At 37.7% G+C, this 24423-nt stretch overlaps 2 protein-coding genes across 3 annotated transcripts in view; one reads left to right on the forward strand and one right to left on the reverse strand.

The window, feature by feature from the left end:
* On the reverse strand, positions 1–8952 carry spmip8 (sperm microtubule inner protein 8). Of its 2 annotated transcripts, XM_062961938.1 has the most exons (8): positions 8851–8952; positions 6518–6748; positions 4912–4973; positions 3743–3917; positions 3598–3659; positions 2677–2741; positions 2545–2577; positions 1–164 (listed from the first exon to the last, which is right to left on the reverse strand). In XM_062961938.1, the coding sequence occupies exons 2-8, from the start codon at positions 6738–6740 to the stop codon at positions 134–136; spliced, it is 651 nt and encodes a 216-aa protein (XP_062818008.1). In that variant the 5' UTR covers positions 6741–6748; positions 8851–8952; the 3' UTR covers positions 1–133. The 2 variants fall into 2 exon arrangements, with proteins under 2 accessions (XP_062818008.1, XP_062818009.1); XM_062961939.1 differs by lacking the exon at positions 3598–3659.
* Positions 8953–12639: 3687 nt separating this feature from the next.
* LOC103282342 (cyclic nucleotide-gated cation channel beta-1) overlaps positions 12640–24423 on the forward strand; it is a 29378-nt gene continuing 17594 nt past the window's right edge. The window contains exons 1-4 of the mRNA XM_062961936.1: positions 12640–13119; positions 20894–20986; positions 22582–22710; positions 24337–24370. Coding sequence (XP_062818006.1) covers positions 20930–20986; positions 22582–22710; positions 24337–24370 — 220 coding nt within the window. The 5' untranslated portion in view covers positions 12640–13119; positions 20894–20929. The remainder of the gene's footprint in view (positions 13120–20893; positions 20987–22581; positions 22711–24336; positions 24371–24423) is intronic.

A 24423-nucleotide genomic window follows, 5' to 3' on the forward strand; every position in this document is an offset into this window, starting at 1 on the left:
TTAAAACTTTAATTCTGATTTTATTTCAACCAGAAAACACCTTCTTCGCCAGGCCTTCCTTTGCCGAGGCAGCGGACGGCTTTTACGCATTCTTTACGGCTCTTCTGCGGTCGAAAAAGATCCGTGTGTCTTCCTAGCGCCAAGGCTGGAGGTAATGGGAGCGGCTGGAAAGGAAGAAATAATAATAATAATAATAATAATAATAATAATTTTATTCTTATATCCCGCCCCATCTCCCCAGAGGGACTCGGGGCGGCTTACATGGGGCCATGCCCAGACACGACAGCACAAATCAGATAAAACATTAAACCGAGCAGTAAAACTTCAACATGATTAAAAACAGTCATAAAAGTCAATATACACAATAATATTAAAATCCCAATTTGGGTCAAAAGAAAGGGAATCCATAGGTCAATTCATACATTTGGGGAGGTTCTTTAGGGTCCATACCAGGGGTCCTCAAACTTTTTAAGCCGAGGGCCGGTCCACAATCCTTCAGACCGTTGAGGGGCCGGATTATCATTTGAAAAAAATACAAATTCCAATGCACACTGCATATGTCTTATTTGTAGTGCAAAAACAACAACAACAACAATGAAACAACAATGAAAGAACAATACAATATCTAACATTTATCAGGAATTCAATGGAAAGTGTGCTCCTGCTTCTGGCCAATAAGATAGTCAAGTTAATTAGGATTATTGTTGTTGTTGTTGTTGTTGTGTGCCTTCAAGTCATTTCAGACTTTGGGTAAGCCTAAGTCTAAAATTTATTTATTATTTATTTACTGCATTTATTTACTACATTTGTATCACACCCTTCTCACCCCAAAGGGGACTCAGAGTGGCTTACAAATTATATGTACATACAATATATTATGTTATTAGCATAGCACAATAATAGCATTATATATTACTATATTGAACTGTACCACTATACTGTGTTATTATTAGTAATATTATATGTAATATAGAATATATAATTAATATTATTATATGGTATTATTATTAGTGTTATATTGTATTACATTATAATATTATTATCAACATTATATGTATATACAATATATTATATTATAAAACTGAGGGCGGGGGCCAGGGAAATGACCGCGGAGGGCTGCATCCGGCCCCCGGGCCTTAGTTTGGGGACCCCTGGTCCATACCCTTGAGGTCATCTAGTATGACCCTTTCGCCTGTGCAGACCGAGGCATCCAAGATTAAAGAAAGGTCAGTGGTTCTAATCCTGGGAGTGGGGTGAGCTCCTGCTGTTAGCCCCAGCTTCTGCCAACTTATTTATTTATTAGCGACATTTATATCCTGCCCTTCTCACCCCGAAGGGGACTCAGGGCGGCTTACAAGTTATATACACATACAATATATTATATTATTAATTATAGCACTATATAAGCATTATATATTATTATATTATACTATACAACTATATTTCAATATTATAAGTAATATTACATATATAAATATACAATTACAATAATGTATTATATTGTATGACATTACAGTATTATCAATATACAGTAGAGTCTCACTTATCCAACATAAACGGGCCACTAGAACGTTGGATAAGCGAATATGTTGGATAATAAGGAGAGATTAAGGAAAAGCCTATTAAACATCAAATTAGGTTATGATTTTACAAATTAAGCACCAAAACATCATGTTATACAACAAATTTGACAGAAAAAGTAGTTCATTAAACATGAATGCTATGTAGTAATTACTGTATTTACGAACCAAAATATCACAATGCATTGAAAACATTGACTACAAAAATGCATTGGATAATCCAGAACGTTGGATAAGTGAGACTCTACTGTATGTATATACAATATAATATTAATACAGTATAATATGAGTATTATATATTATACAGTAGTCTTGCTTATCTAAGGTTCTGGATTATCCCAAGGCATTTTTGTAGTCAATGTTTCCAATATATCGTGATATTTTGGTGCTAAATTCGTAAATACAGTAATTACAACATAACGTTACTGCGTATTGAACTACGTTTTCTGTCAAATTTGTTGTATAACATGATGTTTTGGTGCTTAATTTGTAAAATTATAACCTAATTTGATGTTTAATAGGCTTTTCCCTAATCCCTCCTTATTATCCAAGATATTCGCTTATCCAAGATTCTGCCGGCCCGTTTAGCTTGGATTAGTGAGACTCTATTGTTAAATTGATACAGGAGACATGGTGGAAAGATGTCTTCCTGGCCCTGCTTAGCAGTTCGAAAACATGCAAATGTAAGTAGGTGAATAGGTACTGCTCCGGCGAGAAGGTAACAGCACTCTATGCAGTCATGCTGGCCACATCACCTTGGAGGTGTCTACGGACAACGCCGGCTCTTTGGTTTAAAAATTGAGATGAGCACCAACCCCCAGAGTTGGATATGACTGGAAAAACTTTAACTTTACTTGGGATTTCACTCTTTGTGGATTGGAAGTGTTTCTCTTTAAAGTGAGTGTGAATAAGTGACTATAGGGTTTCTTTCTGGGTTTTTGGAGGCTTCAAAGCCATGACTCACCTGTGTGCCGACCCAAAGCTCCTATAGGTATTGCTGCAAAAAAAGGAGAAAAACACAGAAAGATAGGTATGTTGAACCAATGCAGCGTTTGCAAGGAATTGGCAGCCCAATGCAAAAGTTAGAAATACTTACACAGTGTTGTAAGGCAGAGGCTTTGGTCCATATCTGTCCAGGCTGCGGTTCTGGTTCAGGCAGCACTAGCAGGAAAGGAAAGGAACGGTGCTATAAATCACTCACTCGTGGCTCTATTGCAGGACTCCACAAACTTATTAAACGGGAGGCCAGTTCACGATCCCTCTGACCGTTAGCTGGCCGGACTATAGTTGACCACCGAGCAATAATAATAATAATAATAAAGAGAGTTGGAAGAGACCCCTTGGGCTATTTAGTCCCACTCCCTTCTGACTTTGTGCACCAAAAGCATTCCTGACAGATGGCCACCAAGCCTCAGTGTTTAATAATAATAATAATAATAATAATAATAATAATAATAATAATAATAGGGTTGGAAGGGACCCCTTGCAATGGAAGGGACCTTGGGCCATTTAGTCCAACCCCTTTCTGACTTTGTGCACCAAAAGCACAAGCAAAGCACTCCTGACAGATGGCTTCCAAGCTTCAATGTTAATAATAATAATAATAATAATAATAATAATAATAATAATAATAATAATAATAATAAAGAGGGTTAGAAGAGTCTCCTTGGGCGATTTAGTCCACCCCCTTCTGACTTTGTGCACCAAAAGCACAAGCAAAGCACTCCCGACAGATGGCTTCCAAGCGTCAATGTTAATAATAATAATAATAATAATAATAATAAAAAGAGGGTTGGAAGAGACCCCTTGGGGCATTTAGTCCAACCCCTTTCTGCCTTTGTGCCATGAGGGCCGGATAAATGGCTTCAATGGGCCGCATGTGGCCCGTGGGCCGTAGTTTGGGGCCCCCTGCTCTATTGTTTGGGAGAAATCTCAGGCTTTAGATTTAGGTTTTTGATGCGAAGGAAGTGAAGAGCACCTTGGGGGAGATGCGAGATTAGTTGCTCTTGTATCTTACCCTCCAGGTTTGTGTGACGTCCGGTTTGAGGTACCTCAAGGCGTAGCAGCTGAAGCCAAGGACTGGGAAGGAAGGAAGGAAGAAGGAGGATGTCAAGGGCCGGTCCCAGGTCAGGCCAAGGCTGCTTTGTTGGCCTTGCACTTACTGTGCTTCTTGGCGCTGGGCAGCTTGAACTCCCCGGCCGTGGAGACAAAGCGGGACCAGTCGTCCATGGCCCCGGTGAAGCTGGGCCACTCCTCCCGGTCCGCGCCCGGCATCTCCGGGGCCATCTTCCCCGGGTGGCAGCACGACCTCAGCGACCGGCCCAGCTCCGTCATCCCCTGGCAAAGAAACCAGAGAGAGGCCCTGCTGATGTGGGATCCATAAGGACACCCCAAAGGCCATCCAGTCTAACCCCCTTCTGCCAGGGAGGAAGGCCCAGTCAGATCCCTCCTGACATGTGGCCACCCATAGAATGGAATAGACTCCCAGAGTTGGGCAGGACCCCAAAGTTCAACCCCCTTCTGCCAGGCAGGAAGACACCATCCAAACCCTCCCAACAGATGGCCATCCAACCACTGCTTAACAACAACCCGAGTCCCCGTTGGGGAGATGGTGGCGGGGTATAAATAAAGTTTTATTATTATTATTAATAATAATAATAATAATAATAATACATCACACAGTCCTAGACACTTGGGAAGTGTTCGACTTGTGATTTTGTGATATGAAATCCAGCATGTCTATCTTGTTTGCTGTGTCATACAATAATAATAATAATAATAATAATAATAATAATAATAATACATCACACAGTCCTAGACACTTGGGAAGTGTTCGACTTGTGATTTTGTGATATGAAATCCAGCATGTCTATCTTGTTTGCTGTGTCATAATAATAAAATAATAATAATAATAATAATAATAATAATAATAATAATAATAATAATAATAATACATCACACAGTCCTAGACACTTGGAAAGTGTTCGACTTGTGATTTTGTGATACGAAATCCAGCATGTCTATCTTGTTTGCTGTGTCATACAATAATAATAATAATAATAATAATAATAATAATACATCACACAGTCCTAGACACTTGGAAAGTGTTCGACTTGTGATTTTGTGATACGAAATCCAGCATGTCTATCTTGTTTGCTGTGTCATACAATAATAATAATAATAATAAAATCTCAACAAGTCCACAGCAGACACTCTGCTGGCTGTTGTATTGGATAACATGTCAGACACTTCCCAAATGTCTAGGACTGTATTATTATTATTATTATTATTATTATTATTATTCTATTGCCTCTATGAAGAAAGGACTCACCAGGGACGGTAGGCGTAGGTTGGGGACTCCGGCCAAAGTGAACGTTGCATTTTTAAAGTCATCTTGTTTCGAAATACATGAAACGCAAGGGAGAAAGATTAAGAAGGAGCATGAAGATCTGCACTCTGCAGGTGTAATCTATATATATAAAAGAGTGATGGCATCACGGCAGCGGACAAGACAACAAAAGTAAATACCCCACAACCTCGAAATTTGACAACACAACCCATCATCCATGCCTCCAGGTTGATACAACAAAAAGAAAAGAAAAATAAAGTCCTAATTAGAGGGAGAGGAATAATTGTTTTTATCCAATTGCTGCCAGTTAGAAGGCTAAGCTTCGCTCACTTGGTCTCCTAGCAACTCACTCAGCCCAGGGAACCTTTTACCTTAACTACCACCAATTCCTCAATACTTTATTTCCCACATCACCATACTTCGCCACAGCAACGCGTGGCCGGGCACAGCTAGTCTATATACTCTGTTTTCCCTAAAATAAGACATCCCCAAAAAATAAGACCTAGTAGAAATTTGGCTGAATTGCTAAATATAAGACCTCCCCCGAAAGTAAGACCTAGCAAAGATTTTGTTTGGATGCATGCCCGGCACCCACCAAACAAAACACCATAACATGCAGGATTGGTAAATGTACATACCACTTGTATGTGGAAATAATGGTAGTAACAAGAAATTCTTGACAGAAGTCACAGTTTGTCTGGTTTGGTTATGATGGTTTGTGATGACAACTACTGTACAGTATAGAATAAATGTTCATTTTTTTGTTCAACAATAAATGTGAATTCTTCTGTCAGGCTTACTTCAAACGACCGGCATGAAAACAGATCAAAGGCATCTGCTATCAACAGGATCTTTATTGAAGAACACTCGACTTAGGCAAAGTCGAGAATGGCATAATGTTTACATTCAATCCTCTTTATTACTTTTGTTACAACGTCACACCACACGTAAATACCATCACCACAGACTCACACCACGTGTTAACATCATTGCTACAAACAAACTACTCATTAAAATTGTTTTGGTTTTCTCTCCTAAGTTTCCCATGCTCCATTGCCAGGTGTCCCGTTGGAGCTGTAGAGGAGTGTAAATTGTTATGGCTCCGATTCAAGAGCTTGCAAACTCAGCTCTTGGAATCGGTCCCATGACACTTCTTTATGGAAAAATAAGACATCCCCTGAAAATAAGACCTAGCACATCTTTGGGAGTAAAAAATAATATAAGACACTGTCTTATTTTCGGGGAAACACGGTATATAAAAGGGTAATGAAATTTTGGCCTAGGACAAAACAACAAAACTACACATCCCAGAAACACTAAACTTAGCAGCACAACCCCTCATCCAGGCCTCGACGTTCATACAATAAAAAGCTCCAGCTACTCCAGAAAACGGCCAGGCTTTGAGACTGCAAGGCTATTCACTGCTATTCCACTTGGCCAATAAAGGATTCCCATAAGCCACAGCAACGCGTGGCTGGGCAAAGCTAGTGGTTTTATATTGAGTGGGACTAGGCCAGTCCGTACCCCCAGAAAACTACAAGTCCCAGGGTTTTCCGTGGCAGGAAAGGGGTGCAAATCGGGTGGTCACCTTTGGTGCAGTAGGTGGTGGTGCGGGAGTGCTCGTCGGTCAGGCGGTTGGCCACGGTGTCCATGTCCATGCGGCGGAGGCTGGGCAAGGCCGGGTGGTAGATCTGGCTCTTGACCCCGGCCAGCATGGCCTTGCGCGGCTCCAGCGGGACCAGGACCCCCGGGGAGGCAAAGACCGGGGCCCCGTCCGGCGGCCAGGGGACCAGGTCCAGCACCTGCGCCATGGCCTCCGCTACAGACGTCGTCAAGGAGGAAATAATAATAATAATAATAGTGTAATCTATATATATAAAAGAGTGATGGCATCACGGCGACCCACAAAACTACAGGCCCCCCAACCTCGAAATTTGACGACACAACCCATCATCCATGCCTCTAGGTTGATACAACAAAAAGAAAAGAAAAATAAAGTCCTAATTAGAGAGAGAGGAATAATTGCTTTTCTCCAATTGCTGCCAGTTAGAAGGCTAAGCTCCGCCCACTTGGTCTCCTAGCAACCCAATAAAAAATAATAAAAAACACTAAAAAAAATCGATACAATAAAATACTATAATAACAGAAAATAACTAAAAATAATACAATAAAATAATAAAATATAATAAATAAAAAGATAACTTACAATAAAATTAATAAAAAAATGCAAATAAAGTCAAATAAAAATTACACAACAATTTTTAACCAATACCATCACCACTTTGCCACAGCAACGCATGGCTGGGCACAGCTAGTAATAATAATAATAATAAATATAATATAATTAATATAATAAATGTAATAAATATAATAATAGAGGTCATAGAAGCCTAGAGCTGGGAGGGATCCCCCAAAGGCCATCCAGTCCAACCCCCTTTGGCCATGCAGGAAAAACACAATCCGATCCCTCCTGACAGATGACCATCCAGCCATAGATGTGATAGATAGGCACACTATATGATATTGCTATCATGTTAAAGTAGGAATGATTGTATATAGAGTTGTTTAAATGTAATTGAGTCATGGTGATGCAATGTGTGCTGGAGATGGCATCATGCACTGTGTACTGTTTACTATGCCAGTGTGTAAAGGGTTAAGTGCCTGCAAACTTGGATTGCATCAGACAGCAGAGTCTGGGATAAATTGCCCTCTGCTTCCTATCTTTTTTCTTCTTTGTGTTTTCCTTCCCGTGTGTGCCTGCGTGAGAGCTGTGTATTGTCTTGTGGAATTCCGTTCGTGAGTAAACTTTTGATAGAGAGCTGAAGACTCCAGCATCATTATTTACCTAGTGCTTTCTCGGCAGCGACTTCTGCTGCGTGTGTGCCTAGCAAATTGCTCTGACATATCATAGAATCCTCAAGTTGGAAAGGGTGCGAAGGGCCCTTTGGCAATGCAGGAAAAGCACAATCTGATCCCTTCCAACAGAAGCCCTGCTAATAATAATAATAATAATAATAATAATAATAGAATCTCAGTGTTGGAAGAGACCCCATGGGCCATCCAATCCAACTCCTTTCAGTTATTTAGGAAAAGCAGCACCCAATCCCTCTCAACAGATGGCCATCCAGCTATAGGGGCGATAGATAGACACATCTATATATATATAAAGGAGTGATGGAATCCTGGCGACCGCCAAAACAACAAAACTAAACACCCCACAACCTTGAAAACTGACAACACAACCCGTCATCCATGCCTCTACGTTGATACAACAAAAAGAAAAGAAAAATAAAGTCCTAATTAGGTGGAGAGGAATAATTGTTTTTATCCAATTGCTGCCAGTTAGAAGGCTAAGCTCCGCCCACTTGGTCTCCTAGCAACCCACTCACCCAGGGGACAGGCAGAGTTAGGCCTCACTTAGGCCTCTTCCACACTGCCTATAAAATACAGATTATCAGATTTGAACTGGATTATATGGCAGGTAAACTCAAGGCCCTTCCACACAGCTATATAACCCATTTATAATCTTACATTATCTGCTTTAACTGGATTATCTGGACTCCACACCTTTACCCTTTGCCTTAACTACCACCAATTCCTCAATACTTTATGTCCCATACCACCATACTTCGCCGGGCACAGCTAGTTATATTCTATGATATCTCTGTCATAGAATCCTCAAGTTGTATGGGACTCCACACCATCCGATCCCTCCCGACAGATGGCCATTCAGCCTGTGTTTAAGCACTTCCATAGAATCTTAATTAGAAAGGACCCCCCGCAAGGGCCATCCAGCCCAACCCTGCACCATCGAATCCCTCCCGAAGAGATGGCCATCCAGCCTCATAGATATTAGAAGGTTCGTAGAGAAAAAGGGTTACAGAATCAGTCGGAAGAAAATGTCCCATTTTCTCGGCTTACCTGGCTTCTTCCTCGCTTGCTTCTCTTTCCCGGCTTCACCTGGCCAGGTAAACCCTGTCCTGGCCTCACCTGGGCATTGAGCCCCTCCTCCTTCTCCATGGCGACGGGAAGCCAATGCCCAAAGGGATGATGATGGGTGATGATGGAGGTGAGGACAAGGTTGCTAAGAGACAGGAGCCATTGTCTTGGTGGCGCAAAGCATCTCCAAAGTCACACTAAAGGGTCAAGAGACGTGGTTGGCATTTATATTGCAAAGGCTAAGAAAAGCATTCACCTGAGCAGCTTTGCGTTTCGATAAAGAGATGAAAGCAGGATAATAATTTTAGTAATAATAATAATAATAATAATAATAATAATAATTCATAATGTTTAATTAGAACTCTATAGGAGTTTGCCCTCTAAAGTTTGGACTAAAACGCAAAGCGTCCTTCCACTAATAGGGACGTGGTTGGCATTTATATTGCAAAGGCTAAGAAAAGCATTCACCTGAGCAGCTTTGCGTTTCGATAAAGAGATGAAAACAGGATAATAATTTTACTAATATTCATAATAATAATAATAATTCATAATGTTTACTTGGAACTCTATAGGAGTTTGCCCTCTAAAGTTTGGACTAAAACCCAAAGCGGATCTCCCTCCACTAATAGGGACGTGTTTGGTATTTATATTGCAAAGGCTAACAACATTCCTCTGAGCAGTTTTAAATTTCAATAAAGAGATGAAACTGAATCATCATCATCATAATTTTAATAATATTAGTAGTATTATTATTAATAATAACTAGCTGTGCCCGGCCACGCGTTGCTGTGGCAAAGTGGTGGTGGTATTGGTTAAAAATTGTTATGTAATTTTTATTTGATGTTACAGTAGAGTCTCACTAATCCAAGCCTCGCTTATCCAAGCCTCTGGATAATCCAAGCCATTCTTGTAGTCAATGTTTCCAATATATCGTGATATTTTGGTGCTAAATTCGTAAATACAGTAATTACAACATAACATTACTGCGTATTGAACTACTTTTTCTGTCAAATTTGTTGTATAACATGAAGTTTTGGTGCTTAATTTGTAAAATCATAACCTAATTTGATGTTTAATAGGCTTTTCCTTAATCCCTCCTTGTTATCCAAGATATTTGCTTATCCAAGCTTCTGCCGGCCCGTTTAGCTTGGATAAGTGAGACTCTACTGTATTTGTATTTTTTAATTAATTTTATTGTAAGTTATCTTTTTATTTATTATATTTTATTATTTTCTTGTATAATTTTTAGTTATTTTTAGTTATTATGGTATTTTATTGTATTGATTTTTTAGTGTTTTAAATTCTTTTTTAGTGTTTTTAATTATTTTTTATTGGGTTGCTAGGAGACCAAGTTGGAGGAGCTTAGCCTTCTAACTGGCAGCAATTGTATAAAAGCAATTATTCCTCTCCCTGTAATTAGGACTTTATTTTTCTTTCCTTTTTGTTGTATCAACCTAGAGGCGTGGATGATGGGTTGTGTTGTCAAATTTCAAGGTTGGGGGGCCTGTAGTTTTGTTGTTTTGTGGGTCGCCGTGATGCCATCACTCTTTTATATATATAGATAGGATGCATAATAATAATGATAGGGTGCATAATAATAGTATTATTATTATTATTAATAATAATAATAATGATTCATCTGTTCCCGTGTTCCAGTCTAAAGGAGTTTGCCCTCTAAAGTTCGGAATAAAACCCAAAGCGGATTTCCCTCCACTAATTGGATTCAGGGACATGTTTGGCATTTATATTGCAAAGGCTAAAGGCTTTAATGTCTGGAAAATTGCTCATTTGAACAGCTTTGCATTTCAATAAAGAGATGAAAATGGAATAATATTAATAATAATAATAATAATAATAATATATTAATAATATTAGTAATAGTGGTATTAATAACATTATATAACACGATTTTTGTTCCTGGGTGATCAATGTCATTTGCTAATTGGTTCTATCATTTAAAAAATCAGGAAAGTTTATTAAGCTGCACAAACTTTGTTTCTGCAGGAGGGACACAGCAGCACATTTTGCGATAGTCTCAACAAATTCAATATACAGTAGAGTCTCACTTATCCAACACTTGCTTATCCAACGTTCTGGATTATCCAACGCATTTTTGTAGTCAATGTTTTCAATACATCGTGATATTTTGGTGCTAAATTCATAAATACAGTAATTACTACATAGCATGACTGCGTATTGAACTACTTTTTCTGCCAAATTTGTTGTCTAACATGATGTTTTGGTGCTTCATTTGTAAAATCATAACCTAATTTGATGATTAATAGGTTTTCCTTAATGCCTCCTTATTATCCAACATATTCGCTTATCCAACATTCTGCCGGCCTGTTTAGCTTGGATAAGTGAGACTCTACTGTATCTATATATCTTATAAACATTTTTAAAATCATAGTATAAAGTAAATTTTAAAACTTCTCTTCACATTTTCCCTGTAGTGTCATCTAAATGTAATAACTTACATTTTGTGCCCATTTAACCATACATTAAGTATAATTATTCGATTCCTTGCCTAATAATAACTTTCACATTTTAGCTATTAAATGTTCATTCGTATCACGTTGTTGCTGTCTTTTCTTGCTAGTTTCTAGAATTGCTCAATGTGCCCACTTTCATCTTACTATTGGATATTGGTTCTGTATTAGCCAAAAATGTTGCGGTGTTAGTAAAGATATAAGATAGTTCCTCAGCTACTTGTTGAGGATATCCTGGATTAATTAACCATTACTTCCAATTAAAATAATATTATAATGGAATACAATATTATACTGCTAATACTACAATATAATAATATTAATTATATATTATATATTAAATGTAATATTACTGATAATATTACCATATAATGATATAGTACAATATAGTAATTTAATGCTTATATTGTGCTATGCTAATAATATATTGTATGTTCATTTGATTTGTAAGCCGCTCTAAGTCCTCTTCGGGATGAGAAGAGCGGGATATAAATGTAGTAAATAAATAATATTACAGTAGAGTCTCACTTATCCAACACTCGCTTATCCAATGTTCTGGATTATCCAACGCATTTTTGTAGTCAATGTTTTCAATATATTGTGATATTTTGGTGCTAAATTCATAAATACAGTACTTACTACATAGCATGACTGCGTATTGAACTACTTTTTCTGCCAAATTTGTTGTATAACATGATGTTTTGGTGCTTAATTTGTAAAATCATAACCTAATTTGATGTTTAATAGGCTTTTCCTTAATCTCTCCTTATTATCCAACATATTCGCTTATCCAACGTTATGCCGGCCCGTTTATGTTGGATAAGTGAGACTCTACTGTAGTAATAGTGGTATTAATAACATTGTGTAACACGATTTTCGTTCCTGCATGATCAATGTCATTTCCTAATACAGTAGAGTCTCACTTATCCAACATAAATGGGCTGGCAGAACGTTGGATAAGCGAATATGTTGGATAATAAGGAGAGATTAAGGAAAAGCCTATTAAACATCAAATTAGGTTATGATTTTACAAATTAAGCACCAAAACATCATGTTATACAACAAATTTGACAGAAAAAGTAGTTCAGTATGCAGTAATGCTATGTAGTAAGTACTGTATTTATGAATTTAGCACCAAAATATCACGATGTATTGAAAACATTGACTACAAAAATGCGTTGGATAATCCAGAACGTTGGATAAGCGAGTGTTGGATAAGTGAGACTCTACTGTAGGTTCTATCATATAAAAAAAAAATCAGGAAAGTTTATTAAACTGCACAAACTTTGTTTCTGCAGGAGGGACACAGCAGCACATTTTGCGATAGTCTCGACAAATTCAATATAGTTTGCAGCACAAAAAAACAAAGTTTCTGGGGTTTCACAACTCGTTTTAAAAGAAGGAATGCACCATTAAATAGGGATGACACCTTCGAACCAGGAACAGAACATTTGTTCGCATTTTGTTTCATTTTGCATGCCCCATGTTCCGGCCTTCTTTGCAAAACTCAAGATGCCCAGGCTGTCCTCCTTGGATTCAGAGCAACACAGTTTCCTCCTTAATCCAATTTGCAATTAGCCGAATCAGCTAATCCCTTTCCCAGCTTTATGGGGCAGGAAAGAGGGGCAGAGAGCATTCGTGCCAAGGGAACGAACGAAGGGCTGGAATCCATTGGGAACAAGGCAAGAGGCACGGCATTGCTCCTTCCCTGGGTCTTTTTGGTGGAAGCAGGACCCTCCATGGCTCTCGAGGCTGGCCAATGGTAGGTCGAGACTCGTTCTCAATTTGGCTGAAAGTATCATCTATTTTGGTTTGGTGTTGATTGTGGCAGGGAGCGACGGCGGCCCAGTCCCTATGGAGAGAAGGGTGGGATAAAAATAAAAATGATGATGATGATGATTATTATGTATTTATTTCAATTATTTATACCCCGCCCTTCTCACCCAAGGGGACTCAGGGCGGCTTACAAGTGATGATGATAATAATAATAATAATAATAATAATAATAATAATAATAATAATAATAGGACTGTGTGATGTATTTTCTGGGATCTGCACGCATCATCCAAAAATACATCACACAGTCCTAGACACTTGGGAAGTGTTCGACTAGTGGTTTTGTGAAACGAAATCCAGCATATCTATCTTGTTTGCTGTGTCATACAATAATAATAATAATAATAATAATAATAATAATAATAATAATAATAATAATAAGTCCTAGACACTTGGGAAGTGTTTGACTTGTGATTTTGTGATACGAAATCCAGCATGTCTATCTTGTTTGCTGTGTCATAATAAAATAATAATAATAATAATAATAATAATAATAATAATAATAATAGAAACTCAGCCGCTATCAGGACCTCAAGATTGAACTTCAAAGACTCTGGCAGAAACCAGTGCAGGTGGTCCCGGTGGTGATGGGCACACTGGGTGCCGTGCCAAAAGATCTCAGCCGGCATTTGGAAACAAGAGACATTGACAAAATTACGATCTGCCAACTGCAAAAGGCCACCCGACTGGGATCTGCACGCATCATCCGAAAATACATCACACAGTCCTAGAAACTTGGGAAGTGTTCGACTTGTGATTTTGTGAAACAAAATCCAGGATAACTATCTTGTTTGCTGTGTCATACAACGTCGTTGTGTCAATAATAATAATAATAATAATAATAATAATAATAATAATAATAATAATATAACAACAACAACAACAGCATGTTAGCAGTCTTGAGTCCCTATGGACTCAAAGGTGGGATAAAAATAAAAATGATGATGACAACGACGATGATGATGATAATAAAATAATATGTTAGCAGCCTTGGGTTCCTATGGGGAAAAAGGTGGGATAGAAAGTATTATTATTATTTTATTATGACACAGCAAACAAGATAGATATGCTGGATTTCGTATCACAAAATCACAAGTCGAACACTTCCCAAGTGTCTAGGACTGTGTGATGTATTTTCGGATGATGCGCGCAGATCCCAGCAGGGTGGCCTTTTGCAGTTGGCAAAATTATTATTATTATTATTATTATTAGTATTATTATTATTATTATTATTACAACAACAACATGTTAGCAGTCTTGAGTCCCTATGGACTCAAAGGTGGGATAAAAATAAAAATGATGATGACGACGACGATGATGATGATAAAAAAATAATATGTTAACAGCCTTGGGTTCCTATGGGGAAAAAGGTGGGATATAAATTATTATTATTATTATTATTATCATTATTATTATTATTGACACAACGACGTTGTATGACACAGCAAACAAGATAGATTTGCTGGATTTCGTTTCACAAAATCACAAGTCGAACACTTCCCAAGTGTCTAGGACTGTGTGATGTATTTTCGGATGATACGCGCAGATCCCAGCAGGGTGGCCTTTTGCAGTTGGCAAAATTATTATTATTATTATTATTATTATTATTATTATTATTATTATTATTACAACAACAACATGTTAACAGTCTTGAGTCCCTATGGACTCAAAGGTGGGATAAAAATAAAAATGATGATGACGATGACAATGATGATGATAAAAAAATAATGTTAACAGCCTTGGGTTCCTATGGGAAAAAAGGTGGGATATAAATTATTATTATTATTATTATTATTATTATTATTATTATTACAACAACAACATGTTAGCAGTCTTGATTCCCTATGGAATCAAAGGTGGGATAAAAATAAAAATGATGATGATGATGATAAAAAAAATAATATGTTAGCAGCCTTGGGTCCCTACGGGGAGAAAGGTGGGATAGAAATAATAATAGTAATTATTATTATTATTATTATTTTCCATGTCAGGAGCAACTTGAGTTGCTTCTGGAGTGAGAGAATTGGCCGTCTGCAAGGACGTTGCCCAGGGGACGCCTGGATGTTTTGATGTTTTACCATCCTTGTGGGAGGCTTCTTTCATGTCCCTGCATGGAGCTGGAGCTGATAGAGGGAGCTCATCCACACTCTCCCCGGGTGGGATTCGAACCTGGCAGTTTTCAGGTCAGCAACCCAACCTTCAAGTCACGAGGCTTTCGTCCACTATGCCACCAGGGGCTCCAATAATAATTATTATTTTAATATATTTTCTATATTATTATTATATTTATTTATACCCCACTTTGTCTCTCCTTCAGGAGACTCAAAGCAACTTAACATGAAAATATCAGCATACACATACTATTATTATTATTATTGATATATATTATTTTAATATATATGCAATATTATTATTATTATATTTATTTCTACCCTGCCTTATCTCTACTGCAGGAGACTCAAAGCATCTTAAAATAAAAGCATCACCATACAATTATTATTATTATTATTAAATACTTTATTTATACCCCACTTTATCTCTCCTGTAGGAGACCCAAAGCAGCTTAACATGAAACCATCAGTATACTATTATTATTATTATTATTATTATTATTATTATTATTATTATTAATACCCCATTTTAATTCTCCATTTTAATTCTTGAGGAGACTCAAAGAGGCTTAACATGAAAGCATCAGCATAGGTAAAGGTAAAGGTTTTCCCCTAAGGATGAGGATCCTGGTTGGCTTATATTTGGGTCAGCTTATACTCGAGAATATATGGTACATTAATTATTTTTCTCTATTATTATTGGTATTATTACATTTATTATTTTTCTCTATTATTGTTGCTACTACTACATTTATTTTACTCTATTATTATTAATAATACATTTATTATTTCACTCTGATCTTCTTATTATTATTATGATTATTGCATTTATTATTTTACTGTATTTATTATTACTTGTATTATTTTCCGGTATTTATTATTATTACATGTATTATTTGACTCTATTATTATTAAAAGGATACATAATTAAGCACATTTACATTGAAGAAGATGAGAATAATGATTTGATCAGAGTTGGACAGTCTTATCTTAAATTTGAGCTTCAAAAACATTTAACCTACCGATGCCTCAATTAACGTAATTTTATTGGCATCTATTTTTATTTCTGAAATTTACCACCCTCGGCTTATACTGGAGTCAATGTTTTCCCAGTTTTTTTGTGTTAAATTTTTTTTTTTTGCATTATAATTTTTATTGAGTTTACCAGTGTCACATTAACAAAAACAACACAAACAACACAAAAATTAAAGAAAGGAGAGAGAGAGAAGAAAGGAGAAAAAAAAAGAGAGGGGTGAGGGATTTTATATATATATATATATATATATATATATATATATATATATTACACGAAGAAAGAAAAAAAAAAACGCACATGTAACATGTTTTGTACTTCCATTCGTCCCTTATGAGAATGTAATTAAATTATATTATATTATGTCTTGTCCTGGTAGAACCTATGTCTTCTAGTCATTTTACTAGTATCCAACAAAAAAAAAAAAGAATTAAGTGATATTAGTTGCCATATAATCTCTAAATAAGTTCCAGTCAGTCTTATTTGTTGATTGTACTCTATAGGATCTTAACAGAAATGTTAATTCGTCCATGTCTCTTTTGTGGTAAAATTAGGTGCCTCGGCTTATATTCAGGTCGGCTTATACTTGAGTATATACGGTACAAATGGGCAAAACATTAAAACAGGATTAAATATAAACAGTATTTAAAAAGACGTACTCAAAATTAAAAACTACCGCACATCATAGTCCTGTTATCCTTGCACATAAGCATGCTTGCATTTGGGAATTCTGTGTGTATTTCTGTCACCTTTTCCTTTTGTTAGATGCATTTAACATCTGCCGTCCATTGTGTTTCTTCTTTTGTTTTGGCCCAGTCTTCTCCCTCCCTGACAATGTCCTTGGCTTTGGTCCAAAGTTCTTCTCGCTCCCGGTCAATTAGGCTTAAGTCTGCAAATCCGTTTAAACTCCACAATGATATCCTCCAGGTTGTATTTTGGTGCAATTGTTGGCTTAGTGTCCTTCCTTATCTTGAATCTAAGCCAGGGGCTCTCAAACTGTGCTCCATGGAGCTTTGGGGGCTATTATTATTATTATTATTATTATTATTGACACAACGACGTTGTATGACACAGCAAACAAGATAGATATGCTGGATTTTGTTTCGCAAAATCACAAGTCGAACACTTCCCAAGTGTCTAGGACTGTGTGATGTATTATTATTATTATTATTATTATTATTATTATTTTATTATATTATGACACAGCAAACAAGATAGACATGCTGGATTTCGTATCACAAAATCACAAGTCGAATACTTCCCAAGTGTCTAGGACTGTGTGATGTATTATTATTATTATTATTATTATTATTATTATTATTATTATTAATTATGACACAGCAAACAAGATAGACATGCTGGATTTCGTATCACAAAATCACAAATCGAACACTTCCCAAGTGTCTAGGACTGTGTGATGTATTATTATTATTATTATTATTATTATTATTATTTTATTATATTATGACACAGCAAACAAGATAGACATGCTGGATTTCGTATCACAAAATCACAAATCGAACACTTCCCAAGTGTCTAGGACTGTGTGATGTATTATTATTATTATTATTATTATTATTATTATTATTATTATTATTATTATTTTATTATATTATGACACAGCAAACAAGATAGACATGCTGGATTTCGTATCACAGAATCACAAGTCGAACACTCCCCAAGTGTCTAGGACTGTGTGATGTATTATTATTATTAATTATGACACAGCAAACAAGATAGACATGCTGGATTTCGTATCACAAAATCACAAATCGAACACTTCCCAAGTGTCTAGGACTGTGTGATGTATTATTATTATTATTATTATTATTATTATTATTATTATTATTATTATTATTATTTTATTATATTATGACACAGCAAACAAGATAGACATGCTGGATTTCGTTTCGCAAAACCACAAGTCGAACACTTCCCAAGTGTCTAGGACTGTGTGATGTATTTTCTGATGATGTGTGCAGATCCCAGTCGGGTGGCCTTTTGCAGTTGGCAGATGGTGATTTTGTCAATGTCTATTGTTTCCAAATGCCGGCTGAGATCTTTTGGCACAGCACCCAGTGTGCCCATCACCACCGGGACCACCTGCACTGGTTTCTGCCAGAGTCTTTGAAGTTCAATCTTGAGGTCCTGATAGCGGCTGAGTTTTTCCTGTTGTTTTTCGTCAATGCGACTGTCACCTGGGATGGCGACATCAATGATCCAAACCTTGTTCTTTTCCACAACTGTGATGTCTGGTGTGTTGTGTTCCAGAACTTTGTCAGTCTGGATTCGGAAGTCCCACAGTATCTTTGCATGTTCATTTTCCAAGACTTTTGCAGGTTTGTGATCCCACCAGTTCTTAACTGCAGGGAGGTGATACTTGAGGCATAGGTTCCAATGAATCATTTGGGCCACATAGTTGTGCCTCTGTTTGTAGTCTGTCTGTGCAATTTTCTTACAGCAGCTGAGGATATGATCAATGGTTTCATCGGTTTCCTTGCACAGTCTGCACTTTGGGTCATCAGCTGATTTTTCGATCTTGGCCTTGATTGCATTATTATTATTATTATTATTATTATTATTATTATTATTATTATTATTATTATTATTAACATTACAAAGGCTGGATGGAGGGTATTCTGTTGGGGGTGCTTTGATTGAGCTTTTCTTCCATGGCAAAATAAAAAGGGCTGAATCGATGGCCTTTTCTGCTATTACAGTAGAGTCTCACTAATCCAAGCCTCGCTTATCCAAGCCTCTGGATAATCCAAGCCATTTTTGTAGTCAATGTTTTCAATACATCATAATATTTTGGTGCTAAATTCCTAAATACAGTAATTACAACATAACATTACTGCGTATTGAACTACTTTTTCTGTCAAATTTGTTGCATAACATGAAGTTTTGGTGCTTAATTTGTAAAATCATAACCTAATTTGATGTTTAATAGGCTTCTCCTTAATCCCTCCTTGTTATCCAAGTTATTCGCTTATCCAAGCTTCTGCCGGCCCGTTTAGCTTGGATAAGTGAGACTCCACTGTATTATAATTATTATAATATAATAATAATAATAATAATAATAATAATAATAATAATAATAATAATAATAACACTTTATATATATACTGCTCTATCTCCCCGAAGGGGCTCAGGACTGTTTCCATCAATAAATACAACAACATACAGTACATAAACAGTATATAAACACATTATTACACAAGGTAAAAACTTTACACTAAAATAACAACCCATAACAATCACAACTTTAAATTATTATTATTATTATTATTATTATTATTATTATTATTATTATTATTATTATTATTGCAAAGAAAGGCTGGGTGGCCATTTGTTGGGAGTGTTTTGATTGTGTGTTTCCTGCATAGCAGGAGTAGGTTGGTCTTTCACTTAAATACTGTTAAGGTTATGTACTGTTAAGGTTAAAAATTTTCCTTATTTTAAATATTGTATTGTTCTTTCTTTCCATTTTTTGCATTGTGTGAATTAGTTCACACACACACTTTCCATCCATCTACCACTGGCCTGGCCCATATCTCTCATATATATATATATATATCTGTATGTAAAATACAGATACACACACACACACACACATTATACATAATATAATATATAAACATTTCTTAGGACTCCACAAGAAACTTTTGCTTCAAAAAGGGTTCAGTGGCTGAAAACGTTTGAGAACCCCTGATCTAAGCATTGCTACTATTGGTTCGTTGTCTGTGCCACAATCTGCACCTAGTCTTGTTTTTGCAGCGAGAATTGTTTTTGCAAGCTTTTCCATTTTCTGCTTCCAATTTCTTTGATTTCTGTGTTGGCCATCAGGTGGCTTCTTTGGTTGTTCGAAGAATGTGTTTATGATGAACAACATTTGTTTTTCTGATTCACTTGACTGATCCTCAACCAAACCTTTGATATTATATTCCGTGATTAACAAGAAGTTCCTGTTTTGGAGTGTCATCCATTTCCTCCTTGACTCCAGCTTTTAATTTTTCCTCTCTAATAATAATAATAATAATAAAACTTTATTTATACCCCGCCACCATCTCCCCAACGGGGACTCGGGGCGGCTTACATGGGGCCATGCCCAAGACAATACAATAGACCATAACATAATACAATTAAATAATACATTACATAAAATAAAACAGTACAACATAAGATCAAAACAGCAATATAACACGAGCGGGCCGCATGAATACTACATTTAAAAACTAGATTAAAAATTAAAACTCTGGGTGAGAAAGGGATCAGAATAAAACCTCGAGGGACGGGACATCAGATAGTGAACCAGTCTCTGCATTTGCGGTGGGAGCATTCCCTAGGATTAAAGCTATGTTGATGGGTTTTCTTTAAAGTGTTGTTGACATGATTTGGGTCAAACTTTTGCATTCTATCCCTTGACAGTTTTAGACTAGGAAAATGGCTTTCTCAGGCCACATCCATCCCATGGGCTGTAGTATGCGAGCCGCTGGTTTACATGTTCTGTTTATAATTTTGCTCTGCCTTCTCCCTTTCTGTCTTTGCATAACCAGACTCTCCCTTTCGCCCCTGAGGCGGTCAGCGGCTGAATGTCCATCTGGCTCCGGTCCAGCGGCATCATGGGCCCTGTCGAACAGCAGCAGCTGGTGAGTCCAAGGCCGGGGTTTCGGCCCAGGTTTTGGCCACAACTTTAACGGACCCCTCCTTAATGTTTTTATTGGGTTAATTGTGTTATGGCTTCGTGATTGATATTTGATTGTTGTATCGGGCAAGGCCCCATGTGAGCCTCCCCGAGTCCCTTCGGGGAGATGGGGCGGGGTATAAAAATAAAGTTGTTGTTATTATTATTATTATTATTATTATTATTATTATTATTATTATTATTATTATTATTATTATTAATGCTCTGCACTGTATTCCCAAATAGCTGGTGCAGCCTGGGGTGCATCTGCACTGTCGAATTAACACAGTTTAACTGCCAAGGCTTAGTGCTATGGAATTCTGGGACTTGTAGCTGGGCACAGAAGTTTTTGCAAAACTAGGATTCTGCAGCATTGAGCCACAGCAGTCAAAGTGGTCTCAAACTGCATTCATTCTGCAGTGCAGATGCACTCTTGGATAGCTTTCTTAAAGTTTAGCCCAAAACACACTGTTCGTGTTTAATTCCGCTTTTAATGTTGGCATATTTTTAATTATATTATATTGTTTTTGGATGCAAACATCAACAACAACGATCTCATGAAGCCATGTTTTTTGTTTGTCCCACTCTGTTTATAAATCCAGTTTATTCATTTTGCCCGGTGACTCCCCCTTCATTTACTAGGCAAGGAGGAGTTCTTAGCCAGCTTTCAAACACGGCACAGTTATAACTGGCCCAGGGCTATTTCTGTTCACAGAGTGGCCACTTGCTTATGTTAAGCTGCTAAGAAGCGAAGGCTAGCTGTGCATTGAAGGCAGGCTAGAAAAACCAGGTTCCTCATGCAATGGAAATGGGTCTTTACTGGGAGCACCAGTGAGTGCTCCAAAGTGGTCATTCTTTCAACTATCCCGGTTGAAGGTTTTATCGAAGATTTTTCTCTTCTCTGTTCCAGAAAAAAAAGGTCGCGATTTTTTCCCCATCTCCGCCAAATAATAATCTATCTATCTATATAAAAGTGTAATGAAATTTCGGCCTAGGACAAAACAACAAAACTACACATCCCAGAAACACTAAACTGGGCAGCACAACCCCTCGTCCATGCCTCTACGTTCATACAATAAACAGCTCCAGCTACTCCAGAAAACGGCCAGGCTTTGAGACTGCAAGGCTATTCACTGCTATTCCACCTGGCCAACAAAGGATTCCCATAAGCCACAGCAACGCGTGGCTGGGCAAAGCTAGTATATTTTAAAAATGTAATGTGCGCAATTCCCATGGAGTAAACAACAAAACCACTGGACCAAATCACACCAAATCTGGCCATAAACGACATAGTCATCCAATCTGTGTCTTTCCATCAGAAAAACCCTATAAAATTAGATCCAAATTACAGAAAAACCCCAAAACCAAATATTACTAAAACTATAACTATGGTGAGTATTACAATTATTGAAAGCAGAGGTGATTACACTGCAAAATCCGAGACATTGTTAAGCTGTTATGGATCTGGGTTAGAATCCCGTCATCATTTCCATTTAAGAAGGGCAGAATCTACTTTGAGGAGAGAAAGATAATTCCGCCTGCTTTGTCTTCCTTCCGCAGGGGGGTCGGATGCTGGGTTGGATCGAGAAGGTGGTGCCCCACCCCCCAGAAGCCTCTCCCGTCCATGTTGTCGTAGAGAATGAACCAGAAAAGCCCCCCGCAGACACCAGGAGTTGGCTGGCCAGGCAGGTGAGTGGATCAGTGTCCCCCAGGTAAGGCTAAGGCACTGAAACTGTGGGCTTGGACATTAAATGGTAGCACCTGACTTTCAGGTCCCGAAAAAACTGAGAATGGGAAAAAAAATTCTAGATACCCCCTAGTGGCTGTTTTAGGCATTGACATGAATAGGGAAAGTTTTCTGGACTCCCCCTAGTGGCTGTTTTAGGCATTGACATGAATAGGGAAAGTCTTCTGGACGCCCCCTAGTGGCTGTTTTAGGCATTGACATGAATAGGGAAAGTCTTCTGGACGCCCCCTAGTGGCTGTTTTAGGCATTGACATGAATAGGGAAAGTTTTCTGGACGCCCCCTAGTGGCTGTTTTAGGCATTGACATGAATAGGGAAAGTTTTCTGGACGCCCCCTAGTGGCTGTTTTAGGCATTGACATGAATTGGGAAAGTCTTCTGGACGCCCCCTAGTGGCTGTTTTAGGCATTGACATGAATAGGGAAAGTCTTCTGGACGCCCCCTAGTGGCTGTTTTAGGCATTGACATGAATAGGGAAAGTCTTCTGGACGCCCCCTAGTGGCTGTTTTAGGCATTGACATGAATAGGGAAAGTTTTCTGGACGCCCCCTAGTGGCTGTTTTAGGCATTGACATGAATAGGGAAAGTCTTCTGGACGCCCCCTAGTGGCTGTTTTAGGCATTGACTTGAGTCTGTTTTGTAACTGGGAACAGGAAATGTTTTCTAGACGCCCCCTAGTGGCTGTTTTAGGCATTGACATGAATAGGGAAAGTCTTCTGGACGCCCCCTAGTGGCTGTTTTAGGCATTGACATGAATAGGGAAAGTCTTCTGGACGCCCCCTAGTGGCTGTTTTAGGCATTGACATGAATAGGGAAAGTCTTCTGGACGCCCCCTAGTGGCTGTTTTAGGCATTGACATGAATAGGGAAAGTCTTCTGGACGCCCCCTAGTGGCTGTTTTAGGCATTGACATGAATAGGGAAAGTCTTCTGGACGCCCCCTAGTGGCTGTTTTAGGCATTGACATGAATAGGAAAAGTTTTCTGGACGCCCCCTAGTGGCTGTTTTAGGCATTGACTTGAGTCTGTTTTGCAGCATAACAAACTGGGAACAGGAAACGGTTTCTAGATGCCCCCTAGTGGTTGTTTTGGGCATTGACACAAGTCTGTTGTGCAGCGTTTACTACAAAAAATCCACAAACGGGAATATCAGCCTGTTTAGTATATTTGATCTATTACACTCTATTGAAAAAAATCTGTTCCTGGTTTTAAAGTGTTATTCCTGTTTAATTGTGCAGTCCTTACTTTGAAAGGAGTTGTTTTACTCCAGAAACTTTGTTGTTTTTGTGGCCGCTGCAAATTACATTGAATTGGTTGAGACTTGAGATATTCATTGGAAAACTAGAGCAACGTCTTCTGCAGGATATCCTGCATAAACAAAGTTTTTGAAGTTGAATAAACTTTTCTCCCATTGTTATGATAGAACCAATTACAAAATTACATTGATAACCCAGGAACAAAAATTGTATTGCATAATGTCATTGAAACACGAACTTATGAAGGTGCTGAAGGTGGTCTTCAATGTCTGTCAGTCTTTCTGATGCTTCTTTTTTTCTTTTTTTCCATCCTCAAAGCTACCGGAACCACAACCAAACAGACTAACAGAAGGTAAGGCCTTGGGAAAAGGAAAAGGTGTTAATATTTTGGAGACTCCATAAAAA

Source organism: Anolis carolinensis, unplaced genomic scaffold, assembly GCF_035594765.1.
Source record: "Anolis carolinensis isolate JA03-04 unplaced genomic scaffold, rAnoCar3.1.pri scaffold_9, whole genome shotgun sequence".
Lineage (NCBI taxonomy): Eukaryota > Metazoa > Chordata > Lepidosauria > Squamata > Dactyloidae > Anolis > Anolis carolinensis.

Coding starts and splice junctions, on each gene's coding strand:
- spmip8 (XM_062961938.1), bottom strand. CDS start 6,740: ATGGCGCAGGTGCTGGACCTGGTCCCCTGGCCGCCGGACGGGGCCCCG. Junction 4,974..6,517: donor CACCACCTACTGCACCAAAG/GTGACCACCCGA, acceptor TTTCGAAACAAG/ATGACTTTAAAAATGCAACG. Junction 2,578..2,676: donor CCTCTGCCTTACAACACTGT/GTAAGTATTTCT, acceptor CTTTTTTTGCAG/CAATACCTATAGGAGCTTTG.